The sequence below is a fragment of the Silene latifolia genome, chromosome 3 (assembly GCF_048544455.1).
Source record: "Silene latifolia isolate original U9 population chromosome 3, ASM4854445v1, whole genome shotgun sequence".
NCBI lineage: Eukaryota > Viridiplantae > Streptophyta > Magnoliopsida > Caryophyllales > Caryophyllaceae > Silene > Silene latifolia.
In genome coordinates, this window is record NC_133528.1 from 148,147,400 (window position 1) to 148,173,230 (window position 25,831).

Below are 25,831 nucleotides of genomic sequence, written 5' to 3' on the forward strand. Positions count from 1 at the left end.
AGCAACCCAACAATCTCTAAATAAATGGAGACTCGACTCAAGACAAGAATTACATAAAGGACATAAAAAGTTCTCACCTCTGACTCGGGAAGCAATGTTCGCACCTGTAGCTAGAGCCTCGCTGCACAGTTGCCAAAAGAATAGTTTGATTCGGGGCCACACCGGGACTTTCCATAAGCGATTCCAAAGCCATTTCTCTCTTTCCCATTCCGACATATCCCCATAATCAACGGACATTCTGGCACCGACAAGCAATTTATAGGCCGTCCTTACTGTGTACTCTCCATCTCGTTCAGGCTCCCAAAACCATAGATCACGCGTCCTAGTATCCCCAAGCCTTATATTCCATACGCGCTCTCTCTCGAAGGGAAGAAATGTCGCATTCACAAGCTCAACATTCCAGCTCCTACCATCGACATTTAGCAGCTCCGACACTCTCATCTCCTCACGACCTTGTTGGCAAGGTGATAGAACTCTTCCAGATTGCGTGCCCAATATCCAAGCATCTTTCCAAACGCTTGTCTCCAATCCATCCCCTATACGTCGTCGAAGGCCACACTCCATGACTTTCCTAGCCTCTATTAAACCTCGCCATGTGTAAATTTTACTCCTGCAGCTCCGTACCAATTTTATTGCACAAGCTTGTGACTGATACCGTTTCCTCTCACAAAAGACGCTTTGATTTTATTGTTCAATTTTACTTCTTAGCTTTGTTAAAACTAGGTGTGATGATTGTGAATCACTATGTAACGATCTTAACTGAAGCAGAAGACAATTGTACTATTGAATAATCATTGTCCTAAAAGACGATTTCCCCGTGTTTGGTACTCGGTGTAACTGGCCGGCGTTATCCAGGATAACACGTGGAGATGAGTAAACATGGACAATAGTGCGGGCCTGCCCGACTCACACTGGACTGGCCTGGCCTGCCCATTGGGCCTCACCCAACCTTTGCCGCCATCCCACAAAACCTGTGCTCTCTATCGGGACGGGATCGGGTTGTGAATAGTGTAGCCTGACCCGCAAAAACCCGAGCCCACATTCCCCACTTAGCCCTCCAACCCCTCATGTCTGTTAATAATATGAATACTAAAGTCGAAGTCAATACCGAAGTCAAGGCTACTTCACAGTCAGACGTACTATCAACTACAACTACCTAATTAGCACATGTTTTATTATAATCATTATCTTGTATTTAGTCAAATATAGTTGTTGTAACTATCCTATTTCCTAGCTTCTTGTTAGCATAGTTTTAGCTTACTGTTGGTGTAACTTAGTATATATTCTCCTCCTGTACACTTGTTTATTCATCAATGCAAATTATACTTTAACCCTATTCTTTACATGGTATCATTCCAACCTACGATCCTACCCTTTTTCCTTCTCATCACTATTGTATTTGACTCACACTCATCCATGGCAACCTCCAACAACCTCGTTCCAAACACTGACGAACCCAACAAACCCCTCATCTCCATTTCATTCCCAACCTGCTCAAAACTACTTCCGACAACATATCGCTCTTGGCGTTTCCAAATAACCCGACTCCTCCAAGGTTTCGGTTTATTTCACTTCCTCGATGGCTCCACCAACCCGCCTTCCCAGACCACCACACCCGCTGCCACCTCTGAAAAACCCAACCCTGAACCCGTCCCAAACCCAGCCTACAATACTTGGTTTAAGCAGGACCAACTTATTCTCGGTGCAATTGCTGGAACACTTCACGAGTCAGTTGCACCAATAATACTCGACTGCACCACATCGCATGATGCTTGGACTCTCCTTGCATCGACCTATGCCAACCCGTCCCGTGGCCACATTCTCCAACTCAAAAACCGACTGAAAAACATAGCCCATGGTGACAAATCGATATCCGATTATATGCTTGAAATAAAAAGCTGTGCCGCCACCCTTGCTCAACTCGGCAAACCCGTTGACAATGAAGACATCACAACCCAAATACTAGATGGCCTCGATCAAACCCTATATAAACCCGTCATCGATGCCGTCCGTGCTCGTGACGTACCCATAACATTTGATGCCCTCCATGAGAAACTTATCCATCAGGAACTCATTGTTGGCAAACAAACACCGAACACCACCACCTTCACACCTTCGGCCCATGCCGCCACCTACCGTCCTCACCCTAATCAGTCTCGGTCCACTCCATCACCAACCCATCACTCCAACTCACCACGACAACCATACTACAACAATAATAACAATAGCAACCAGCCCTACCACAATAACAACTCCAACCAGCCACGACCCTTTCGTGGGAAATGCCAATATTGTCGCGCTACGGGTCATGTCATTAGCGGCTGCCCCGATTTCAAACGTGACTATCCTAATGTTGTCTTTCCACCCCCACCTCGCCAGAATCGACCTTATGCCCATACTGCAACCGTGTCTCAACAGCCCTCCTCCTCTTATCTTATTGACAGTGGCGCTTCTCACCACGTCACTAACGATCTCCAAAATCTCTCTATGCATCAACCCTATGATGGACCTGATGACTTGATTATTGGGGATGGCTCGTCTCTTCCCATAACACACATTGGTTCATACTCTATCTCTACTCCTACTCATACTCTTATTTTTAATAATGTACTTGTTGTCCCAACTATTTCTCGCAATTTACTCTCCGTTTCTCAATTTTGCCTTGACAACCATGCTACTGCTATTTTCTCACAAACTTCTTTTGTTTTTAAGGACATCTCGACGGGGGCGAACCTTCTTCTAGGGCCATACCATGAAGGCTCCTATCAATGGCACCCGTCTCCACCAAAGCCTAGCGTGCACTCCGCCATCTCCACCCCTAGCAGCTTGTGGCACAACCGCTTAGGACATCCTTCCGTCGCTACTCTTAAATTACTTAATTCCGCATTTAATTTTCGCATTTCAAATTTCTTGCACTGTAATGCTTGTCTAATAAACAAAAGTCACAAGCTTTCTTTTTCCAATTCTACACTTTCGTCAACTGCTCCTCTAGACCTCATTTTTTCGGATGTTTGGTGTTCACCAGTACCTTCACACGATTCCTTTCGTTATTATATTATATTTGTCGATCACTATTCTCACTATTTTTGGCTTTATCCAATTAAAAACAAATCCGACTCCTTAACCATTTTTAATCAATTCAAAGCCGTTGTCGAGAATTATTTTCAGAAACCTATCAAACAATTTTACTCTGACAACGGCGGCGAATACAAAAAGATTACACCAACACTTCTTAACTCGGGAATAAACCATCTCACCTCTCCACCTCACACTCCCGAACACAATGGCTTTGCCGAACGCCGACATCGTCATGTTGTTGAAACGGGTCTTGCTCTCCTCACTCAATCTCATATGCCACTCACGTTTTGGCCTCTTGCCTTTTCCGCTGCCACTTACTTAATTAATCGTCTGCCATCCACCACCCTACAAAACGATTCTCCTTACAAAATTATTTTTAATCAGCACCCCAATTATCAGAAACTCCGACCTTTTGGATGCCTATGCTACCCATGGCTCCGACCCTATAACAACCATAAACTTGAACCCAAATCAAAACCATGTGTATTCGTTGGCTATTCTACGACCCAAAGTGCATATCTCTGTCTTGAACCCGTCTCTAAAAGAATCTACACCTCTCGTCATGTCCGCTTTGTTGAGACCGAATTCCCTTTTGTCGAGCTCACCCAGCTGCCTCCTTCTACCCTACCCTCTCCGGACAAATGGTGCACCTTAACCCTACCCATCCTACCTCCCTTTGCCGGCTCAACCTCTACTGCCACACTTCCTAACCCGAACCCCACGCCATCTCCCTCCTCACCTTTGTCACCACGCTCCCCTGCTCCCAATCCCGAACCCTCCTCCGGCCCTAATAACCCACCCACAACTCCCTCTCCTACTCGCACCTCCCCTGCCTCCTCTCCCCCTCCACCCCCACCACCCCCACCACCCCCTCGTGCTGTCACCCGGCTATGTAACAACATCATAAAACCAAACCCCAAGTATTTTAAAACCGCCAAAATGGCCACCCTTACCTCGGTTCATACCACTCCCACTACTACCAAACAAGCCCTTATTGACCCACGTTGGCGCCATGCCATGACCGAAGAACACAACGCTCTACTACGCAACCAAACCTGGACTCTTGTCCCAAAAACCCAAGCCCCCAATGTTGTTGGTTGTAAATGGGTGTTTCGAGTCAAATACAACGTTGATGGAAGCATTAAACAACACAAAGCAAGACTTGTTGCCAAAGGTTTTCACCAACGACCCGGAATCGACTACTCGGAAACCTTTAGTCCGGTAATTAAGCCTACAACTATTCGTCTTATTTTGACTATTGCAGTTACTCAGAAATGGCATCTTCATCAATTGGACATTAACAATGCCTTTCTCCAAGGTAAGTTACAAGAATCGGTTTTTATGACTCAACCACCCGGGTTTATTAACCCGGAAAAACCCGACTACGTATGCAAACTACAAAAAGCTATCTATGGTCTCAAACAAGCACCGAGAGCATGGTACACGTCGCTTAAAACTCACCTCGTCACACATGGTTTTCGAAACTCTGTTTCGGATCCGTCATTATTTATTTTAAATAATTCACAAATTAAGTTGTTTGTTCTTGTTTATGTTGACGATATCATCGTCACTGGACCTAACCGAGACCACATCACCAATTTTATTTCTCACCTGTCTAACACTTTTTCACTAAAGGACCTAGGTCCTCTTTCATATTTCCTCGGCATCGAGGTGACACCTACGAAAACTGGCCTTCACTTAAATCAAACCAAGTATTTGTCGGATCTTCTGCACAAATACAACTTTCAGGATTGTAAACCCGCCACCACCCCCATGGTCTCGCACCCACCTCTTCTGGCCGAGCCACTTCAACCCGTCGAAAACGAAACAGATTACCGGGCACTTATTGGCAGTCTCCAATATCTATCGTTGACACGACCCGATATTGCGTTTCCCGTTAATAAGTTAGCTCAATTTTTAACACATCCTACACATACTCACTGGCTTGCATTAAAAAGACTGTTACGTTATTTAAATGGCACTCTCAATCTTGGCATTCACTTTCATAATTCATCCCCACTCCGTCTTCACGCTTATTGTGATGCCGATTGGGGCGGTGATCCTTCGGATTATGTGTCAACCACTGGGTATCTTGTTTACTTGGGTGGAAATCCCATCTCTTGGTCTTCTAAAAAGCAGCGTGCTCTTTCTCAATCGTCCACGGAAGCGGAGTTCCGTGCTGTTGCTGCCACGACCACTGAATTAATATGGCTCCATTCGCTTCTTCAAGAACTTGGTATTACTACTGTCACGGCTCCGTCTATTTATTGTGACAACCTCAGTGCCACCCACTACTCCGCGAATCCGGTGTTTCATTCTCGAATGAAACATCTTGCCATGGCCTTTCATTTTGTCAAGGAACAAGTCCGTCACGGTACTGTTCGCATCCAGCATATTAAAGGAACGGACCAGCTCGCCGACACTCTTACGAAGCCCCTTCATAAACCTCGGTTCCTTGAGTTATCTTCCAAGATTGGTCTTCGTCTTCGACCGTCCATCTTGAGCGGGAATGTTAATAATATGAATACTAAAGTCGAAGTCAATACCGAAGTCAAGGCTACTTCACAGTCAGACGTACTATCAACTACAACTACCTAATTAGCACATGTTTTATTATAATCATTATCTTGTATTTAGTCAAATATAGTTGTTGTAACTATCCTATTTCCTAGCTTCTTGTTAGCATAGTTTTAGCTTACTGTTGGTGTAACTTAGTATATATTCTCCTCCTGTACACTTGTTTATTCATCAATGCAAATTATACTTTAACCCTATTCTTTACAATGTCTAGGCGTCTACTCGGGCCGGTTCAGGGCCATCACATCTCTAGCTCGTGTTTGGGGGCTCGAGCTCACTCCACACCAATCCGACCAGCCCCAACCTGGCCCGCCCCGTGCGGCACAATGTCCACCACTCTATAAGAGATTAGAGATTAATCTTTGGGATCTTGCAATTATACCGAGTTAAGTAAAGTATAAGGACCTCAACTTTGCATAAAACTAGCTATAAGGACCTAAGATATTAATAGGGAGCTTTAAGGACCCCAAATTCCTATTTCCGTCAAGTTTAACGGAGGTTTCTAACATTTCCATAGTTGCATGGTTGTCTACTTGTCTTCGTCGTTTTACTCATGATACAAGAACATCTCTTTTTCCCAAAAACTCTTCATTGCCACTTTATCAAATATGGTCACGTAAAATCCAATTCTTTCATTTTTTTCTTTTCATTCTTAGGTGTTCTAATTATAATCCTTGTACACCATGTTTTTTATTATGGAATTTTATTCTTTTAATATGTGCTCTTAAATATAATCTAACCAAGATTGCCAAATTCAGTTTTTCTTTTAGTTTAATCCGAGACATTTACTTCTCGTTCGGAAGTAAGAGAAATGAGTAAATATTATATGTTCTATTGTTTTTGTTTTCACATAAAAAATTTTGAACGTAAATATAACCGAAAAAATAAAGAATGAGAAGTCAATAAGCAAGAAGTAAGATAATGAAGAGGGAAGGGACATGAGTAGCAGTGTGGTTAGGGATGATTAAAAAAGTTATACGATACGATTTTGCTATATGCATAAGACACGATATACGATTTTAATTTTATGAATTTTCTTATATGCAATACGGTATTCACCAAAACCGAATCAGATAAGTATCGGCAATATTTAAAGATGGATAAGGATACTAAAAAATTGAGATCTCAAAATCGGATATCCAATACGGTTTTCCAGACCGTATATCCGTTGTCCGTATCAATATCCAGTTTTGCTCACTACTACGGCCCTAAGTGTAGTTTTGTGTACTAGTACTATTATTATCTTTGATTATCTAGAATTGCTTCATTTCTTTTAACAAGGATTAAGGTGGCGGATTTTACCAATAAAATAAGACGATTTTACTAACAAAAATATACTCAAAACGGAAATGGTGCAAGTGTGCAACTATAAATCTTACGTCAAAACGGAATAAATGGCATTTCCTGAAAATGAACGAAGTGAAAAGTTAAAGGCAAATTCTCATTTAAGAGGGGCATATTCATCTTAAGTTTAAAACGGATCAAATATACCTATGTAAGATAAATAAGACAGGAGCAAAATTCATAGGAAAAAGCAAAATATTTGTCCTATATAGTCATGTGGTATAATATTTGACATTTTTTTAATATCCGTCTCAAGAAAAACTTGTTGAAACTTGAAAGTCAAAGGCAAATGAGAGTCATTACCTATGTTTTTATATTAGAGTAAATTAGTAATTACTCACTTTAGATACCACTTAAAAAAAACTCTCTTTTTTATAAAATTACTCTCTCAAATCTACTCGGGTCAAATTTTGCAGCCATTTGCACTTTCAGGTGACATATTCCGTCAAAATTCAAATTTTTTGTTTAAATGCCTAATTTCATGACGAAACTGTCATTCTTTATGTTTTTATATACTTCATGTCTTCTCTCTCCCTTCTACCTCTCTTCAAGCTAATAAGACAGGAGCAAAATTCTCATTTAAGAGGGGCATATTCATCTTAAGTTTAAAACGGATCAAATATACTTATGTGAGATAAATAAGACAGGAGCAAAATTCATAGGAAAAAGCAAAATATTTGTCCTATATAGTCATGTGGTATAATATTTGACCTTTTTTTAATATCCGTCTCAAGAAAAACTTGTTGAAAGTCAAAGGCAAATGAGAGTCATTACACTTAATGCTTAGTGCTTGTTTTAATATAAAGTTGAATAATCATAAAGATTAATTAGGAAAGAAAACAACAAGAATATAAAGAAAGAAAAGAAAAAAAAACAAACAAAGACAAACCATGAGGTATGCAACTATGCAAATGCTAGAGACAACCGTTAAATTTGACGGAAATTGGAACATGAGGTCCTTAAAGCTTCCTATTAATATGTTAGATCCTTATAGCTAGTTTTATACAAAGTTTAGGTCCTTGTACTTTACTTTACTCCAATTATACCACTCAACTTTTACGTTTTCTAAGATATACCTTTTTTTTTTTAGAAAAAAACCATTGATCGTTAATAATTCTTGGCCACGATTTCAGAAAAAGGTAATTTTATTTTCAAATCAACGAGTTTAGAAAAAGGTAATTTTTTTTTTCAAACTAACTGTCTCGTAAAGGCCTTGCATTTGAAAAAAAAAACATCGGAACTCGTAACCCGAGTATTAACGGTCAATGTTTTTTATCGAATAAAATTTGACTGATCATAAGTCCCGGCTACGAGTTCAGATTCCAGTGAATTTTTTTTTTAAAGTGAAGATTTTGTAAAGACGATCAATTTGAAAAAAAAAAAATTTATAGTTTTCTAAACTTGTAGCACAGTAGAGTATTTTTGCGAAAAAGGAGTACACCCTAAAAAACGTAAAAAGTTGAGGGGAATAAATCTTTTCTTGAAAAACCGCAACAGTAGTTAATGAATTTTCACTCTCTTCAACATATTAGGGGGTGTTTGGTTCACCCAAAAAAGGTATGAGGTATGGGTTTGGAATGAACCAAACCCATACCAAGTGTTTGTTTGGCAAATATAAGGGTTTCATACCCATACCTCAAACCCATGAGGTATGGGTTTCTCATACCCAAGGAGGGTGGTGGGTATGAGATTGATACCCACGGGTATCAAACTAAATTGATCAAAAATATGAAAAAACAAATTATAGCATATTGTAAATCCAATTTTTTATATACTTATTTGATTAACTAATCATTTTCATGATTTTATAATATTGAAAATTATTATTTCTAATACTTTAATTTACGCATTTTAACCTTAATTGATGTTCAAACCCATACCACTCAAAAATGAACCAAACACAAGGTATGAGGAATCAAGTTCCAAACCCATACCACCCGGGTATGATTCCTGATTCCAACCCCATACCCGTGTACGAACCAAACGCCCCCTTATTACTCTGTTATCAGTGCGTCCGAACTCCGAACCGATTCACATTTCACTCCCTTCCTGAACGTCTGGTAAAGGAACAAAGGGCGACATTGGTAATTTACTTAGACTTTGCTAACAATTATTTATTTTTATTTTTTTATTTTTAATTTTTCTTAATTCCGATTGCATTTTAGTAAACCTGTTTGATTGATGGTAGGTTAATCCGAAACTTAATTTATATAATGAGTAAGTTTCTCTGAATTTATTTGATTATGTTCTTGTTGGACTTGTTCCTTTTAGTTCGCTTTAGTTCGGTTCAGTTTAGGTCAAGTCCTATCAGTCCGGTTCATTTTACTTCATTTTTGTTTAGTTTAGTCGGTTCTGGTCAAGTCCTATCAGGCCGTTGTAACTTCTTATGATTCCATTTGTTTTTGGTTTTTACTCCATTTGTATTTTCACATTTTAAGATGTGCGATCACCCATGAACGGTTCTAAAGGATGATTCATGTCAGCCGACCCCAAATTATTTTGGAATTCAGGCTCTGTTGTTGTTTTTGTTATTGTTGTTTTGTTAGGTTAAGTTGATTAAATTAAGTTAAATTCCGTTAAATTCAGATTTTATAAGTTAAGCAGTCCAAAAGAACGAGGTTTTAATTTTGCAATACTAAATTCTACTAGAGATGGACGATTCATGCCTCTAAATTGGGTTGTTGTTGTTGTTGTTGTTGTTTCGTAAAAAGAATTGTATGTATCGTCTCTTGTCCAAAAGAAAGAGGCCTTAATCGTACAAGTATATTAGTAGTTTTGTTTAGAGTTTTCAATATTCCTTATAGTTGGTTAATTTGCTTGGAAATTGAGACTACAAATTCCGGGTCAAGATAAGTTTTCTGAACAGTGGATTTGGACTTCGATTTTGAGTTCTTAATTTTTATTTATTCAATTAGTCTCTCTTAAGACGGATTCTGTTATTGAAGTGATAATCCTACTTAGAAGCAATGTAAAATACAAGGACTTGCTAAATCATTAGCTTGTCCATTGCTCTCATCTAAATGAAAACCTCAGGCATATTTCTGTTTGGTTATAATCTTGTCTGCATAATGTCGTTCTTCTGGTTAATCATTTTCAGGTTAAACTTCTCCAAGGTTGACTTGACCTCTTCCGATTTTTCAGCTCAAATGGCTTCGTCCGAGTCTCTTGAAAGTGTTGAAACAAACAATGATTTGATCAGCACCATGTCTGTGATTGTGACAGATAAAATCCTAAAACTACTGCCGCTTACCATAGCGGCAAAGACCAGTATACTCTCAAGAACATGGAGGCGTAATTGGTTATCTTGTCCATATCTCGCGTTTGATAGAGCTTTCTGGGATGGGTTTTGCAAGTTAGATGATAGTGTTAACTGGCACAAGGGAAGTAACATAATCAGCAATGTACTCTGCCATCACAATGGACGTATTCAAAGTATTGATATTGACCTCAGGCTGGGTGATGCGGATCTACTAGTCGATAAAAGTGCGAGTCTAAGCCAGTGGCTTTCTTTATTATCAAGAACTTATCCGAGAAAGATTGTTCTGATCAATTGGGCTAAGGAGTGGTCTGATGTTGTGATCATGCCATCTTACATTTTCCTTTGCACCGAGTTGATAAATCTTAAACTTGACTGCTTTATTCTAAATGCTCCTCCATTTGACTTTAAGGGCTTTCCTCACCTAAAGTGCCTTGAGCTGCTTTACTTGAAATTTAACAATGGCATTGATATGCTTTGGAGTTTGATTGCAAAGTGTCCCTGCCTTGTTTTTCTGAGGCTTGAGAATTGTCTTGGCATGGATATTCTTGATATTGATGCTCCAAGCCTTGAAAAGTTGATTATCAAAGGTGCATTTGACTCTCTTCGTCTTAAGAAAGTTCCTCGTCTTATTGATGTGTCATTATGCTCAACTAAATCGAAGATGAGTGACACTGAAACAGCAGTAGCCTCCATCAGTAGTCTTGCTAGCTCGTCTGAACTGCAATGCATTGTAATTGAAGGTAACTTATCAAAGGTAATAGTTACGGGCATATGCTACTCAGCTAATATTGAAGGATTGTGACGTACTCCCGCCATCTAAGTTATTTATTCCCTCCGTCCCAATCATTTGTTTATTTTTTATTGTGTATGCGGCTTACTTTAAGCAAGGGTAATCAAATGATCGGTAAGGAGGGAGTGTTTACCTTTGTTTTTGGCATAAAAGACCTTGGATAGAAACAATTGACTGAAGGTGTTTTTCCCCTGAAAGTTATTATGTCCATCTGCTGATCTTTTTACTGCTTGTCATGCAAGTTCTTGGCTGCAGGTGGGATAAACAAATCACTTCCGGTAGCATTTAACCACCTGCAAAATCTATGTCTGACGGGCCTGATTTTAACGGATACCGATGTATTTTGCTTCACTCTTGGCATGATTCAAAGCGGCCCCTTCATGAAGAATCTTGAAATTTCTGTGAGTATCTTCCTAAACTTTTAATTAACCTCAGTGAGCTATATAGCCTCCAGTTATGTTCCATTTTTGCCATTGATTATCAAGCACGTGATCATTCATGCGGTATGACTCATGACTCATGAGTGAGTTAAAACATTCGTCACAATCAAAATTTTCAAGTGTCAGACCTCTGTTATCTTTGCAGATGACCTCAACCACTGATGTTGTTCCGGACAAGTATGAGTATCCCATAAATGACTATAAGTTGGGCAGGCTACGTACGGTGAAAATTATGGGTATTACAGGATCTAATGCAGAGCTGAAGTTAATCGAGTATGTGCTTGCTATATCACTGGTGCTCGAGAACTTGTTTTTCAAGTGTGAAAAACTCGATGCTGCTTCCGAGCTCAAGGTATTAAGACAGCTGATAAGGCTCCCAAGAGCATCAGCCAAGGCACAGTTTATTTGTTTGGGAGAATGAAGATCCAAATCATCTAATGGTGTGTTTGGTAACATGGAATTGCTTTAGTCGGCTCGTGGAGGTGTAAAACCCAATCATCTTTATTAATCAGGAAGCTTAAGGCGTTTAGTTCACAAGTGATTTATTTGTGTTCTTGGTAGAAATTTATTTTTAGTACAAGGTAAAATGATAGTAGCAGTTTTAACTTCATGATCAAATTTGATTATCACTCTTTGAATCTAAAATACAATATCAATTAAACGTTTGGGCCAATTTGCTTCTTTTCCCTTACTATTTTGTTTGTACTCCGTATTATCGCTTGACAACTTTGTTGCTTGTTCTACGCCGGCGATGAGTAAACTTGGACAATAGTGCTGACCTGCCCGACCCACACTGGACTGTCCCGCCCTGCCTAACGGGCCTAACCCAACCTCAGCCTCCAGCCCACAAAACCTGTGTTCTTTATCGGGATGGGATTGGGTTGTGAATAGTGTAGCCCGCCCGCCTACTTGGCCCACCGACCCCTCATGTCTAGGCGTCTACTCGGGCTGGTTCAGGGCCATCACACCCCCAGCCCGTGTTGGGTGCTTGGGCTCACTCCCCACCAACCCGATCAGCCCTAACACGGCCCGGCTTGCGCGGCCCTATGTCCACTTTTTTTAAAAAAAATTTGTGATTAGCCCCATAACATTTTATACGTGCAAATTAACCCCATTAGTTATATCTGATGTGCAATTCGCCCTAATTAAAGATTTCCGAATAAATTTCTCGCCGGAAAATATCGACGTGTCACCGGAAAGATGACTAGGATAGATTAAATTAAATAATAAATTTTAAAAAAAAACATGATTTTAAATATTGGCAGATTTCAATTTATTGCTTCCTATCTTCTTCATCGCCATTGTTAATTTTTAGTTCTTATTTATTGCTTCTTATCTTCTTTCGCCTTTAGATTATAAATTAACCCTATTATTTTTATTTCTTACGTCTGTCTATTGCTTCCTATCTTCTTCATCGCCATTGTTAATTTTTAGTTCTTATTTATTGCTTCTTATCTTCTTTCGCCTTTAGATTATAAATTAACCCTATTATTTTTATTTCTTACGACTGTCTATTGCTTCCTATCTTCTTCATCGTCATTGTTAATTTTCGAGCTCAAACCGTGTAAAAATGGCGGTATAAGTGTACTGTGTATAAACTCAATTTTCCCCAAATTTCAATTTTTTTTTTCAGTTTTTGTGATACTTGCTAAACTTTAATTACAAAAATGGTGGATGATATATGAGAATTAGTGTAGGCTACAACAAACAACAAAATTGTGATGAAAAAAATAAAAAAAATGGATCAGATGGAAGGAGCTTAAAATATATGAGTGGGAGAGAAGAGGGAGGAAGTAACGAGTGATAAAAGTGACGGTGATAATTCTTGTTTTTTTTTTTTAATTTATTATTTATTTATTCTATCCTAGACGTCTTTCCGGTGCCATGTCAATGTTTTCCGGCGAGAAATTTACTCGGATATCTCTAATTGGGGTAAATTGCACATCGGGTATAACTAATGGGGTTAATTTACACGTATAAAATGTTATAGGGCTAATTTGCACGTAGTGGCAAACGTTTGGGGCTTATTTGCCACTTCCCCGCTTGTACAATTATACCCCCACTTTTATGTTTACTAAGATCTATCCCATTTGTTACAAAAAAGTTTGACCGTCAATAACTCTCGGCCGCGAGTTCAAAGAAAGGTATTTTTTTTTTCATTTCAAACCAATTAGGCCTTGAATTTGGAAAAAAATTCACCGCTTTCTAAACTTGTAACTAGGAGTTACAGACGGTCAAAGTTTTTTTAACGAATAATTTGACTATATAAGTGTCCATAAGTCCTGGCTTCAAGTTTAAACACATGTGAATTTTGTTTGAATAGTGTTTATTCATGGACGGATTTTACTCAATCATGGACATAAATTACTATTATACCCTTGTCATTTTTGTGACCTGATTTTCCATTTTGTTCTAATTCTAATTAGCCTTTCAATTACTCACTCCAAAAATCACCACCACCCACCAGCAATGTCAAGCTAAGCCATACAGGTCGCGACTGCAACACACCAAAACACCGACAACCACACAAGCATTATACCATAAACACTGGCAATAACACGCATCCTTGTCGTCTCTCTGTCTCTTTCCCTCTCCTTCTGACGACGCCAGCCACCACACGCCGCCTTTTGACGTCCGAACTTTGCCCCTTCCCCTTCCACCCCAGCAGCCTTTCTGTGTTCCTAATTTTCATCAACTCAAAAGTTTATAAATCCTAATTCATTAGGGTAGTGTTTGGATACTCTAATTTGATTTGTAAATCATAATTTCAAATGCAAAATTTAAAATACAGAAACATGAATCCAAATTTCTTGTTTGGGGAAACAAAGAATTTCAAATTCGAAATTCATAAGAAATAAAAAATAAAAAATATGGTAGTAAACGGGAAATATAGCAAATCACCCCCATAAGTTTGATACTATGTGCAATTAAGCCCCTTAACTTATAAATGTAGCAAACAGGCCCCATAAATTTCTCTGTGCAAATTACCACATATCTTATTTTTAGTAATGAAATTAATGAAATTTACAAAATTAAATAAATATACTATTATTAAAAGTCAAAAATATTGATCAAATATTAATCCTAATATTCCTAATTATTAGAAAGCATGTTTAATTTTTTTTTATTTTTTTTGGTGAAAAAATATTCATAATATGCGAATTATTATTTTTTAGTGAAGTTACAATGAAAGTTACATGTCCAAATTTTTTTAATCTTATATTTGGTTCACATTTTTTGTTGAATATGTAAATATTATATTTAATTTTTAATAAATATATTTAAAATGATTTTTATAATAGAAAATAATAGGTTTTAGTTAAAAAAAATGGTAGAAAAATTGATTTGGGCTTAATTACACATTTTTGAAAACTTATGGGGGTAATTTGCTATAAGTGAAATTTAGGGGATTGAATTGCACATAGTATATAAGTTATTGGGGTAATTTGCTACATCCTGGGTAATAAACTTAATTTTTACCAATTCAATAGGTAAAAATTGAGTAAATTGTACGGGAAAAAGGCGTCTAATTACCAAATAATTATGATTATTCACTTCAAAAAAAATAATTGAATAATTTTTATCAATAAATCAACGTAATTTATTTTTGCAGTACACATTTTACTCAACTGAGTACTTTTTACACATTATTTTCCATTTGCATACTCCTAACAAAAAAAACCAACCTATTGCTCTCTCAATTGATAACCCTACAACCTCTCAAATTAAACAAATTAATTCGATTATAACTGATAATTTGGGTGTTAAACAAGTTTTAAATTCCTTAATTGCATAATTATGAATCAAATTGATTCTTTTACTTCATTTTTTTGGACCTTTTGATTTAGGGTTTGTGATAATTACAAACTATTTCATGGGTAGTTTGATGGTGGTAGGAACGACGTGGGTGGAGCCATGGACGACAATAAGGGAGGACGGCACAGGCGAAGGGATTTGCACGGGGTTGCCGGATTAGACATTGTACTCGATCTTTGTTATACCTTCGTCGGAGGCAGGCGGACGCTGGAGATCGTCGGCAGTGGGAAGGGGAAGGGGAGGTCGCTCAAGGGGATGGGCGGTGGGGAGGCTGGTGGTGGTGGTGAAAGGTGGTTAACAATGGTGGTAGTGGTGTACTGGTGTGAGTTTGAATTTTTGGGTATTTTCTTTTATTGCTTTCTTCTCCAGGTAGTACGCAACACATTTGTGAAATGAATGAAAAATAAAAAGGGCAGAAATGTCAAAAGTGTACTATAGTGAGTAAAATATGTACTGCGAAAATCAACGCCCTAAATCAAAATCAACCCAATTATGATTCCAACAAGCATGATTTGATTTCGACCAAGAACAATATAAGATATTAGAATGTTAAAATCCTAATTATCCAAAACCCAATATTTTTAATTTTCTGGTAATTGGATCTTACCCGATCTTCATAATAATCAATCCTTCATCTCAATAGATAAAAAATAGCAAACATTTTATATTTTATTTTATTAATCATTGGGGAAATGTGTAAATAAAACCATGAAATTGGGGAAGCAAGCAAGAGTGAAGAGAAAGAGAGCGAGAAGCGGCTGGATAATGGAGTATGGACTAACAGTGTTTTGGGTGTGGGATTTTAGAATGACAGCCTGACAGGTATAGAGGTCGTATTTGTCTTATGCCTATTTGAATTTCTTGCAAATTCTCCAGAATTTTGTTCAAATCCAAATGCAAATTTTGTGAAGTTGCCAAATAGAGGATTTTAGCCAAATTATGATTTAAGAATCAAATGTGTGTTCCCAAACAGGATGTAACCTTAATTAACTAAATCTCTCTTATTTAATATGATTCATACATAATTAATTAAATTATGACCATTACTTAAACAACATGAGTGTATATTCATAATTGAATCATTTGAATCGATTGATGATTGATGAGTTTAGAGAGGAGGAGAGATAGAGAGAATTTGGTTATTTTTTTCAGAAGAGTATTGTTAAGACAATATGAGGGAAAAGGATGATCTCATTAGCTTTGGCAATTCGCCTTATATAACAATTACAATGCAAGGATCCGGCTATAATATCGAGATATTATACGATATTTGATAACAATAATATCGTATGATATCGCATATAATCCCGTAAATATAGCTAACAATAATTATATTGATATATTTCCTAATACCCCCTCAAGCTGGAGCATGAAGATCAAGAGTGCCTAGCTTGCGGAGAAGTCCAAGAAATTGCGCGGCGCCCAATGCTTTGGTAAGAATATCCGCAAGTTGATTTGTGGTAGACACGTGAGTAAGAGTAATATCGCGTCACGGACAAAGTGGCAAAGAAGTCCGTGAATGAGTAAGGTGCGCCTATGAATGAGCAACTACGTTTTGTTTTTCATACTGAAGATTTTGTAAAGACATCAATTTTTTTTAAAAAAAGTTTACAGTTTTTTGAACTCGTAGCAAGAGTTATTAATGGACAAAAAGTATTTTTGCGTAAAAAATATGAGAACATCTTAGATTACGTAAAAGTGTGGGTAGAACTTACAAGTGAGAAAATCCCTGTAAGGTGTGTTCGAATAGCAAAAGTGGAAAGAAAGGGAGGGGAGAGGGGAGGAGGGAAGAGAAAGGGAGGTTTTGCGAGAAGGGCAAATGGAATGTAAGTGATTAACTGTTTGGATACCATTTTCTTTCAAATTTTGCCTATTGTGAAAAAATTAAAATTTTAATTTGCAGAGGAGGGAATATTAATCCCTCCAAATTTCTCCCATTTCATTTGCCTCCCGTCCTCCACCCTTATTTACTATCCCAAATCAAAGATTTTAAATCCCTTATTCTGCCTCCCTTTCTTTTCTCTACAAATCTCTGAATCTAAAAGACACACTTTAATCTTTTCTTGAAAAACCGCCACAGTAATTAATGAATTTTCACTCTCTTCAACACATCTTTTTTTGACCACAAATTCTTGTTTGTGACGGCACATATCCGTCACTCTTGAGTGACGGATACCATTTTACCTCACAAAGTACCCACTTTTTCTCTCTCTGCAACACTATTCATGTGGTCCCCTTTCTCCACTAACCCATTTTGTTACCATTTTAACTCACAAAATATCCGCCACAAATGGTAACCCGTCACAAGGGAGACCAATTGTTTTTTGACAACAATCACTCTCTTCAACATATTATTTACTCTTTTATCAGTGCGTCTGAACCGATTCACATTCCACTCCCTTGCTGAACGACTGTTTCTTAAAGGAACAAAGGGCGACATTGGTAATTTACTTAGACTTTGCTCACAATTATTTATTTTTATTTTTTTATTTTTAATTTTTCTTAATTCCGATTGCATTTTAGTAAACCTGTTTGATTGATGGTAGGTTAATCCGAAACTTAATTTATATAATGATTAAGTTTCTCTGAATTTATTTGATTATGTTCTTGTTCCTTTTAGTTCGCTTTAGTTTAGTTCAGTTTAGGTTAAGTCAGTCCGGTTCATTTTACTTCATTTTTGTTTAGTTTAGCTCGGTCCTGGTCGAGTCCGATCAGGCCGTTGTAACTTCTTATAGATGATTCAAATGTCAGCCGACGCCAAATCATGATTTAAATTAAGCTGAATTCCGTTTAATTCAGATTTTATAAGTTAAGCCGTCCAAAAGAGTTGTTGTTGTTGTTGTTGATGATGATTTAGATTAAGTTAAATTCCATTTAATTCAGATTTTATAAGTTAAGCCGTCCAAAAGAACGAGGGTCTTAATTTTGCAAAACTAAATTCTACTAGAGATGGAGGAGTCATGCCTCTAAATTGGGATGTTGTTGTTCTTCTTGTTCCGTAAAAAGAATTGTATGTATAAAAGCTTGTCCAAAAGAACATGGCCTTAATGTACAAGTATATTTGTAGCTTTGTTTAGAGTTCTCAATGTTCCTTATAGTTGGTTAATTTGCTTGGAAATTGAGTATTGGCCGGATTTGGCCCTTAACTTCAAATTCCGGGTCCAGAAAGGTTTTCTGAACAGTGGATTTGGACTTTGATTTTGAGTTTCTTAGTTTTATATATTCAATTAGTCTCTCTTAAGACGGATTCTGTTATTGAAGTGATAATCCTACTTAGAAGCAATGTAAAATACAAGGACTTGCTAAATCATTAGCTGGTCCGTTGCTCATCTAAATGAAAACCTCAAACATATTTCTATTTGGTTATAACCTTGTCTGTGTAACATCGTTCTTTGGTTAATAAGTTTCGGGTTAAAGTTCTCTAAGGTTGACTTGACTTTTTCCGATTTTTCAGCTCAAATGGCTTCGTCTGAGTCTCTTGAAAGTGTTGAAACAAACAACGATTTGATCAGCCTCATGCCTTTGATTGTGACTGATAAGATCTTAAAACACTTGCCCCTTAAAATAGCAGCAAAGACTAGTATACTCTCACGAACATGGAGGCGTATATGGCTATCTTGTCCGTATCTTAAATTTGATGAAGATTTCTGGGATGGGTTGCATAAAGCAGATTCAACTACTGATTGGCAAAAAGGAAGTCGCATTATAAGCAACATACTCTGCCATCACATTGGATGTGTGCATAGTTTTCATCTTGAGCTCAAGCCAAGTAATGCTGATCTACGATTCGATAAAATGGTGAGTCTAAGCCAGTGGCTTTCTTTACTCTCAAGAACCTGTCCGAGAAAGATTGCTCTGATTAATTGTGCTGAAGAATGGTCTAGTCTTGTGATCATGCCTTCTTACATTTTCCATTGTACCGAGTTGATGAAGCTTAAACTTATGCGCTTTGTTCTAAATGCTCCTCCATTTGACTTTAAGGGCTTTCCTTTCCTAAAGCGCCTTGAGTTGTTATGCATAAAATTTAACAATGGCATTGACATGCTTTGGAGTTTGATTCCAAAGTGTCCTTGCCTCGTTTCTCTGAGGCTTGAGAATTGTCTTGGCATGGATATTGTTGATATTGATGCTCCGAGCCTTAAAATGTTGGTTATCAGTGGTAAATTTGGCTCTCTTCGGCTGAAGCTCCCTCGTCTTCTTTGTGTGTTACTATATTCGACTAAATCGGAGATGAGTGACACTGAAACAGCAGTAGCCTCCATCAACAGTCTTGCTAGCTCGTCTGAACTGCAATGCCTTGTAATTGAAGGTAACTTATCTAAGGTAATAGTTACGGGCCTATGCTACTCAGCTAATATTGAAGGATTGTGACGTACTCCCTCCATCTAAGTTATTTATTCCCTCCGTCCCAATCATTTGTTTCTTTTTTATTGTGTATGCGACTTACTTTAAGCAAGGGTAATCAAATGATCGGTAAGGAGGGAGTGTTAACCTTTGTTTTTGGCATAAAAGACCTTGGAGAGAAACAATTGGCTGAAGATCTTTTTCCCCTGAAAGTTATTATGTCCATCTGCTGATCTTTTCACTGCTTGTCATGCAAGCTCTTGGCTGGAGGTGGGATAAACAAATCACTTCCGGTAGCGTTTAACCACCTGCAAAAACTACGTCTGACTGGCCTGATTTTAACGGATACTGATGTATTTCGCTTCACTCTTGGCATGATTCAAAGCTGCCCCTTCATGAAGAATCTTGAAATTTCTGTGAGTATCTTCCTAAACTTTTAATTAACCTCGCTGACCGTAAGCGCTATATAGCCTCCAGTTATGTTCCATTTTTGCCATTGATTATCAAGCACGTGATCATTCACGCGGTATGACTCATGAGTGAGTTAAAACATTCGTCACAATCAAAATTTTCAAGTTGCCGACCTCTGTTATCTTTGCAGATGACCTCAACCACCGATGCTGTTCAGGACAAGTATGAGTATCCCATAAATGACTATAAGTTGGGTAGGCTACGTACGGTGAAAATTATGGGTATTACAGGATCGAATGCAGAGCTGAAGTTAATCGAGTATGTGCTTGCTATATCACTGGTGCTCGAGAACTTGTTTTTCAAGTGTGAAAAACTCGATGCTGCTTCCGAGCTCAAGGTATTAAGACAGCTGATAAGGCTCCCGAGAGCATCAGCAAAGGCACAGTTTATTTGTTTGGGAGAATGAAGATCCAAATCATCTAATGGTGTGTTTGGTAACAGGGAATTGCTTTAGTCGGCTCGCGGAGGTGTAAAAACCCGATCATCTTTATTAACCAGGAAGCTTAAGGTGTTTAGTTCACAAGTGATTTATTTGTGTTCTTGGTAGAAATTTATTTTTAGTACAAGGTAAAATGATAGTAGCAGTTTTAACTTCATGATGAAATTTGATTATCAATCTCTTTGAATCTAAAATACAATATCAATTAAACGTTTGGGCCAATTTGCTTCTTTTGTTTGTACTCCGTATTATCGCTTGGCAACTTTGTTGCTTGTTCTACGCCGGCGATAAGTAAACTTAGACAATAGTGCGGACCTGCCCGACCCACACTGGACTGTTCCGCCCTGCTTAATGGGCCTAACCCAACCTCAGCCGCCAGCCCGCAAAACATGTGTTCTTTATTGGGACGGGATCGGGTTGCGAATAGTGTAGCCCGCCCGCCTACTTAGCCCACCGACCCCTCATGTCTAGGCGTCTACTCGGGCTGGTTCAGGGCCATCAAACCCCCAGCCCGTGTTGGGTGCTTGAGCTCACTCCCCACCAACCCGATCAACCCTAACACGGCCCGGCTTGCGCGGCCCTATGTCCGCTTTTAAAAAAAAAAAAAAATTGTGATTTCCTCACTTGTACAATTATACCCCAACTTTTATGTTTACTAAGATATATCCCCATTTGTTACAAAAAAGTTTGGCCGTCAATAACTCTTGGCCGCGAGTTCAAAAAAAGGTATTTTTTTTTCATTTCAAACCAATTAGGCCTTGAATTTGGAAAAAAAAAATGACCGCTTTCTTAACTCGTAACTAGGAGTTACAGACGGTCAAAATTTTTTTAACGAATAATTTGACTATATAAGTGTCCATAAGTCCTTACTACAAGTTTAAACACATGCAAATTTTGTTTGGACAGTGTTTATTCATGGACGGATTTTACTCAATCATGGACATAAATTACCATTATAACCTTGTCATTTTTGTGACCTGATTTTCCATTTTGTTCCAATTCTAATTAGCCTTTCAATTACTCACTCCAAAAATCACTACCACCCACCAGCAATGTCAAGCTAAGCCATACAGGTCGCGACCGCAACACACCAAAACACTGACAACCACACAAGCATTATACCATAAACACTGGCAATAACACGCATGCCTGTCTGTCGTCTCTCTGTCTCTTTCCCTCCCCTTCTGACAACGCCGGCCACCACACGCCGCCTTTCAACGTCCGAACTTTGCCCCTTCCCCTTTCATCCCAGCAGCCTTCATGTGTTCCTAATTTTCATCAACTCAAAAGTTTATAAATCCTAATTCATTAGGGTAGTGTTTGGATACTCTAATTTGATTTGTAAATCATAATTTCAAATGCAAAATTTCAAATACAGAAACATGAATCCAAATTTCTTGTTTAGGGAAACAAAGAATTTCAAATTTGAAATTCATAAGAAATAAAAAATAAAAAATATGGTAGTAAACGGGAAATATAGCAAATCACCCCCATAAGTTTGATACTATGTGCAAGTAAACCCCTTAACTTATAAATGTAGCAAACAGACCCCATAAATTTCTCTTAATGTGCAAACTAGTTGAGATCCCGTGCTTTTGAGAGCTAAAGCAAGGCATTTGTGAGCTTCACTTATATAGTGGGAATTTAAGATATTTATATAAATGAGTTGTACTTATAATAAGTTTTAATGTACTGGTTATAATGTTAGTAATATTTTCAAAAAAAAAAATGTACCATTTAAAGGACTTTTAGATTAAATTATTTTTGTGCGAACCTTTTTTAATTATTAAAAATAATGAAAGCCGACTATTATTCAAAAACATAATCTAATATAGGGTCATTACTTATAGGGGATATAAGCATTGAGTTAAAAAATAAATGTAAGTATATTGTAATGCGGAAAATTTCTGGTGTTACGTAAACACCACATCACTATAATGACGTGGTGTTACAAACCAATAAAAATGGCTCAAATTGCCATCCTAAAATATAGTAGCAAAGTCAACCGCATTTTAAGAAAGAAATAAATCCAGCATGTAACGTGATTCTATATACTCAGCATGTGTACTGTATATTACGTACAATATCAAAATTATATATGTAGTATATTGTAATGTGATTCTATAAATTATATTAATAATTTTTTGTATTTATTTTCAGTTTTTTTTTTAGAAGAAGTTATTTGTTGGTGTATAATTTATATACTCAGCATAGAATAAAAATTGTATAGAATATTATGGGACCCACTTTCTTTTATTAGTCAATTATTAGTCAATCAATTGATCCACTTTATTTTGTACCCAGTTACAATGTAGTATAAAAGATTGTATAGAATAACATGGGGTCCCACTTCATTTTGTTAGTCAATCATAGCAATTATTATAATTTCAGCATGGCCCACCACTATGTCAATTAACTGGGCGGGAAAACTTTGAGAGTTTCTAATTCTTTTAGTTTAGTGGGGATTACCACATATCTTATTTTTAGTAATGAAATTAATGAAATTTACAAAATTAAATATATATACTATTATTAAAAGTCAAAAATATTGATCAAATATTAATCTTAATATTCCTAATTATTAGAAAGCATGTTTAATTTTTTTTTATTTTTTTTGGTGAAAAATATTCATAATGGGCGAATTATTATTTTTTAGTGAAGTTACATTGAAAGTTACATGTCCAAATTTTTTTAATCTTATACTTGGTTCACATTTTTTGTTGAATATGTAAATATTATATTTAATTTTTAATAAATATATTTAAAATGATTTTTATAATAGAAAATAATACTTCCTCCATTTTTCTAAGTTTGCCCCATTTCATTAAAATATACCTCACATTTCATTATTTTATGGGGCAAACATAGAAAAATGGAGGGAGTAGATTTTAGTTAAAAAAATGGTAGAAAAATTGATTTGGGCTTAATTGCACATTTTTGAAAACTTATGGGGGTAATTTGCTATAAGTGAAACTTAGGGGGATTGAATTGCACATAGTATATAAGTTATTGAGGTAATTTGCTACATCCCGGGTAATAAACTTAATTTTTACCAATTCAATAGGTAAAAATTGAGTAAATTGTACAGGAAAAAGGCGTATAATTACCAAATAATTATGATTATTCACTTCAAAAAAATAATTGAACAATTCTTATCAATAAATCAAAATCAACCCAATTATGATTCCAACAAGCATGATTTGATTCGACCAAGAACAAAATAAGATATTAGAATGTTAAAATCCTACACAAATTCTTGTTCACATCCGTTGTAAACAAGAATAATTTACAACGGAGGTATAAATCCATCCCAACCAACACCTTTTTCCGGGGTGATAGGGTGATACACCCCTTTTGTTATAATTTACAACGGTTATAAGCAAGACTAATTGAAAATCCTAATTATCCAAAACCCAATATTTTTAATTTTCTGGTAATTGGATCTTACCTGATCTTCATAATAATCAATCCTTCATCTCAATAGAGAAAAAATAGCAAACATTTTATATTTTATTTTATTAATTATTGGGGAAATGTGTAAATAAAACCGTGAAATTGGGGAAGCAAGCAAGAGTGAAGAGAAAGAGAGCGAGAAGCGGCTGGATAATGGAGTATGGATTAACAGTGTTTTGGGTGTGGGATTTTAGAATGACAGGTATAAAGGTCGTATTTGTCTTATGCCTATTTGAATCTCTTGCAAATTCTCCAGAATTTTGTTCAAATCCAAATGCAAATTTTGTGAAGTTGCCAAACAAAGGATTTTAGCCAAATTATGATTTAAGAATTAAATGTGTGTTCCCAAACAGGCTGTAACATTAATTAACTAAATCTCTCTTATTTAATATGATTCATACATAATTAATTAAATTATGACCATTACTTAAACAACATGAGTGTATATCCATAATTGAATCATTTGAATTGATTGATGATTGATGAGTTTAGGGAGGAGGAGAGATAGAGAGAATTTGGTTATTTTTTCAGAAGAGTATTGTTAAAACAATATGAGGGAAAAGGATGATCTCATTAGCTTTGACAATTCGCCTTATATAACAATTACAATGCATGGATTCAGCTATAATATCGAGATATTATACGATATTTGATAACAATAATATCGTATGATATCGCATATAATCCCGTAAATATAGCTAACAATAATTATATTGATATATCTCTTAATACCCCCTCAAGCTGGAGCATGAAGATCAAGAGTGCCCAGCTTGCGGAGAAGTCCAAGAAATTACGGGGCGTCCAATGCTTTGGTAAAAATATCCGCAAGTTGATTTGTGGTAGACACGTGAGTAGGAGTAATTAACCCTTCCGTAATCATGTCACGGACAAAGTGGCAAAGAAGTCCGTGAATGAGTAAGGTGCGCCTATGACTGAGCAACTACGTTTTGTTTTTCATACTGAAGATTTTGTAAAGAAATCAATTTTTTTTAAAAAAAAAAGTTTAAAGTTTTCTGAACTCGTAGGAAGAGTTAACGGATAAAAAGTATTTTTGCGTAAAAAAAATAAGAGTACATCTTAGATTATGTAAAAGTGTGGGTACAACTTACAAGTGAGAAAATCCCTATGTTCGGATAGCAAAAGTGGAAAGAAAGGGAGGGGAGAGGGAAGGAGGGAAGAGAAAGGGAGGTTTTGCGGGAAGGGCAAATGAAAGGTAGGTGTTTGACTGTTTGGATACCATTTTCTTTCAAATTTTGCCTATTATGAAAAGATTGAAATTTTAATTTACTTTACCTCCCGTCCTCCACCCTTATTTACTATCCAAATCAAATTCCTTATTCTACCTCCCTTTCTAGTCTCTCCAAATCTCTGAGGGTGTGTTTGGTTCAATTCATAAAGGTATGAGGTATGAGTTTGGAACCAAGTGTTTGTTTGACAAAAATAGAGGTTTCATACCCATACCTCAAACCCTTGAGGTATGGGTTTCTCATACCCAAGGGGGGAGGTGGGTATGAGATTGATACCTATGGGTATCAAGTAATAAAACAAAAAAACATGAAAAAAACTTAAATGGAATATTTTAAATGAATTTTTTTTAAATTTATTTGATCAATTCTTCATTTTCACGATTTTTTAGTATAAAAAATAATTATTTTTAATGTTGTATTCTAGATTTTTTTAAACTTTGATAAAGTTCGATCTCATCCCACCCAAAATTGAAACAAACACATGATATAAGGAATCAAGTTCCAAACCCATACTACCTGGGTATGATTCCTGATTCCAAACCCATACCCACGCGCGAACCAAACACCCCTGAA

At 37.0% G+C, this 25,831-nt stretch overlaps 2 protein-coding genes across 3 annotated transcripts; both read left to right on the forward strand.

The window, feature by feature from the left end:
- The first annotated feature begins 8,627 nt into the window (after positions 1-8,627).
- On the forward strand, positions 8,628-12,144 carry LOC141646442 (F-box/FBD/LRR-repeat protein At1g13570-like). Its single transcript, XM_074454329.1, has 4 exons — positions 8,628-9,083; positions 10,097-11,012; positions 11,291-11,449; positions 11,634-12,144. Exons 2-4 carry the CDS (start codon positions 10,146-10,148, stop codon positions 11,907-11,909), a joined length of 1,302 nt encoding a protein of 433 aa, XP_074310430.1. The 5' UTR covers positions 8,628-9,083; positions 10,097-10,145; the 3' UTR covers positions 11,910-12,144.
- A 5,162-nt stretch (positions 12,145-17,306) lies between these two features.
- On the forward strand, positions 17,307-20,778 carry LOC141648384 (F-box/FBD/LRR-repeat protein At1g13570-like). 2 transcript variants are annotated; one of them, XM_074456996.1, is made up of 4 exons: positions 17,307-17,746; positions 18,731-19,627; positions 19,906-20,064; positions 20,250-20,778. In XM_074456996.1, the coding sequence occupies exons 2-4, from the start codon at positions 18,764-18,766 to the stop codon at positions 20,523-20,525; spliced, it is 1,299 nt and encodes a 432-aa protein (XP_074313097.1). In that variant the 5' UTR covers positions 17,307-17,746; positions 18,731-18,763; the 3' UTR covers positions 20,526-20,778. The 2 variants fall into 2 exon arrangements, with proteins under 2 accessions (XP_074313097.1, XP_074313096.1); XM_074456995.1 differs by having other exon boundaries at positions 17,310-17,746; positions 18,759-19,627.
- The last annotated feature ends 5,053 nt before the right edge of the window (positions 20,779-25,831 follow it).

Excerpts from the sequence above, each read along its gene's own strand:
- LOC141646442 (XM_074454329.1), top strand. The coding sequence starts at position 10,146 with ATGGCTTCGTCCGAGTCTCTTGAAAGTGTTGAAACAAACAATGATTTG. Across the intron at positions 11,013-11,290 it reads TTGAAGGTAACTTATCAAAG|TTCTTGGCTGCAGGTGGGAT; the intron begins GTAATAGTTACG and ends TTGTCATGCAAG. Across the intron at positions 11,450-11,633 it reads TGAAGAATCTTGAAATTTCT|ATGACCTCAACCACTGATGT; the intron begins GTGAGTATCTTC and ends TTATCTTTGCAG.
- LOC141648384 (XM_074456996.1), top strand. The coding sequence starts at position 18,764 with ATGGCTTCGTCTGAGTCTCTTGAAAGTGTTGAAACAAACAACGATTTG. Across the intron at positions 19,628-19,905 it reads TTGAAGGTAACTTATCTAAG|CTCTTGGCTGGAGGTGGGAT; the intron begins GTAATAGTTACG and ends TTGTCATGCAAG. Across the intron at positions 20,065-20,249 it reads TGAAGAATCTTGAAATTTCT|ATGACCTCAACCACCGATGC; the intron begins GTGAGTATCTTC and ends TTATCTTTGCAG.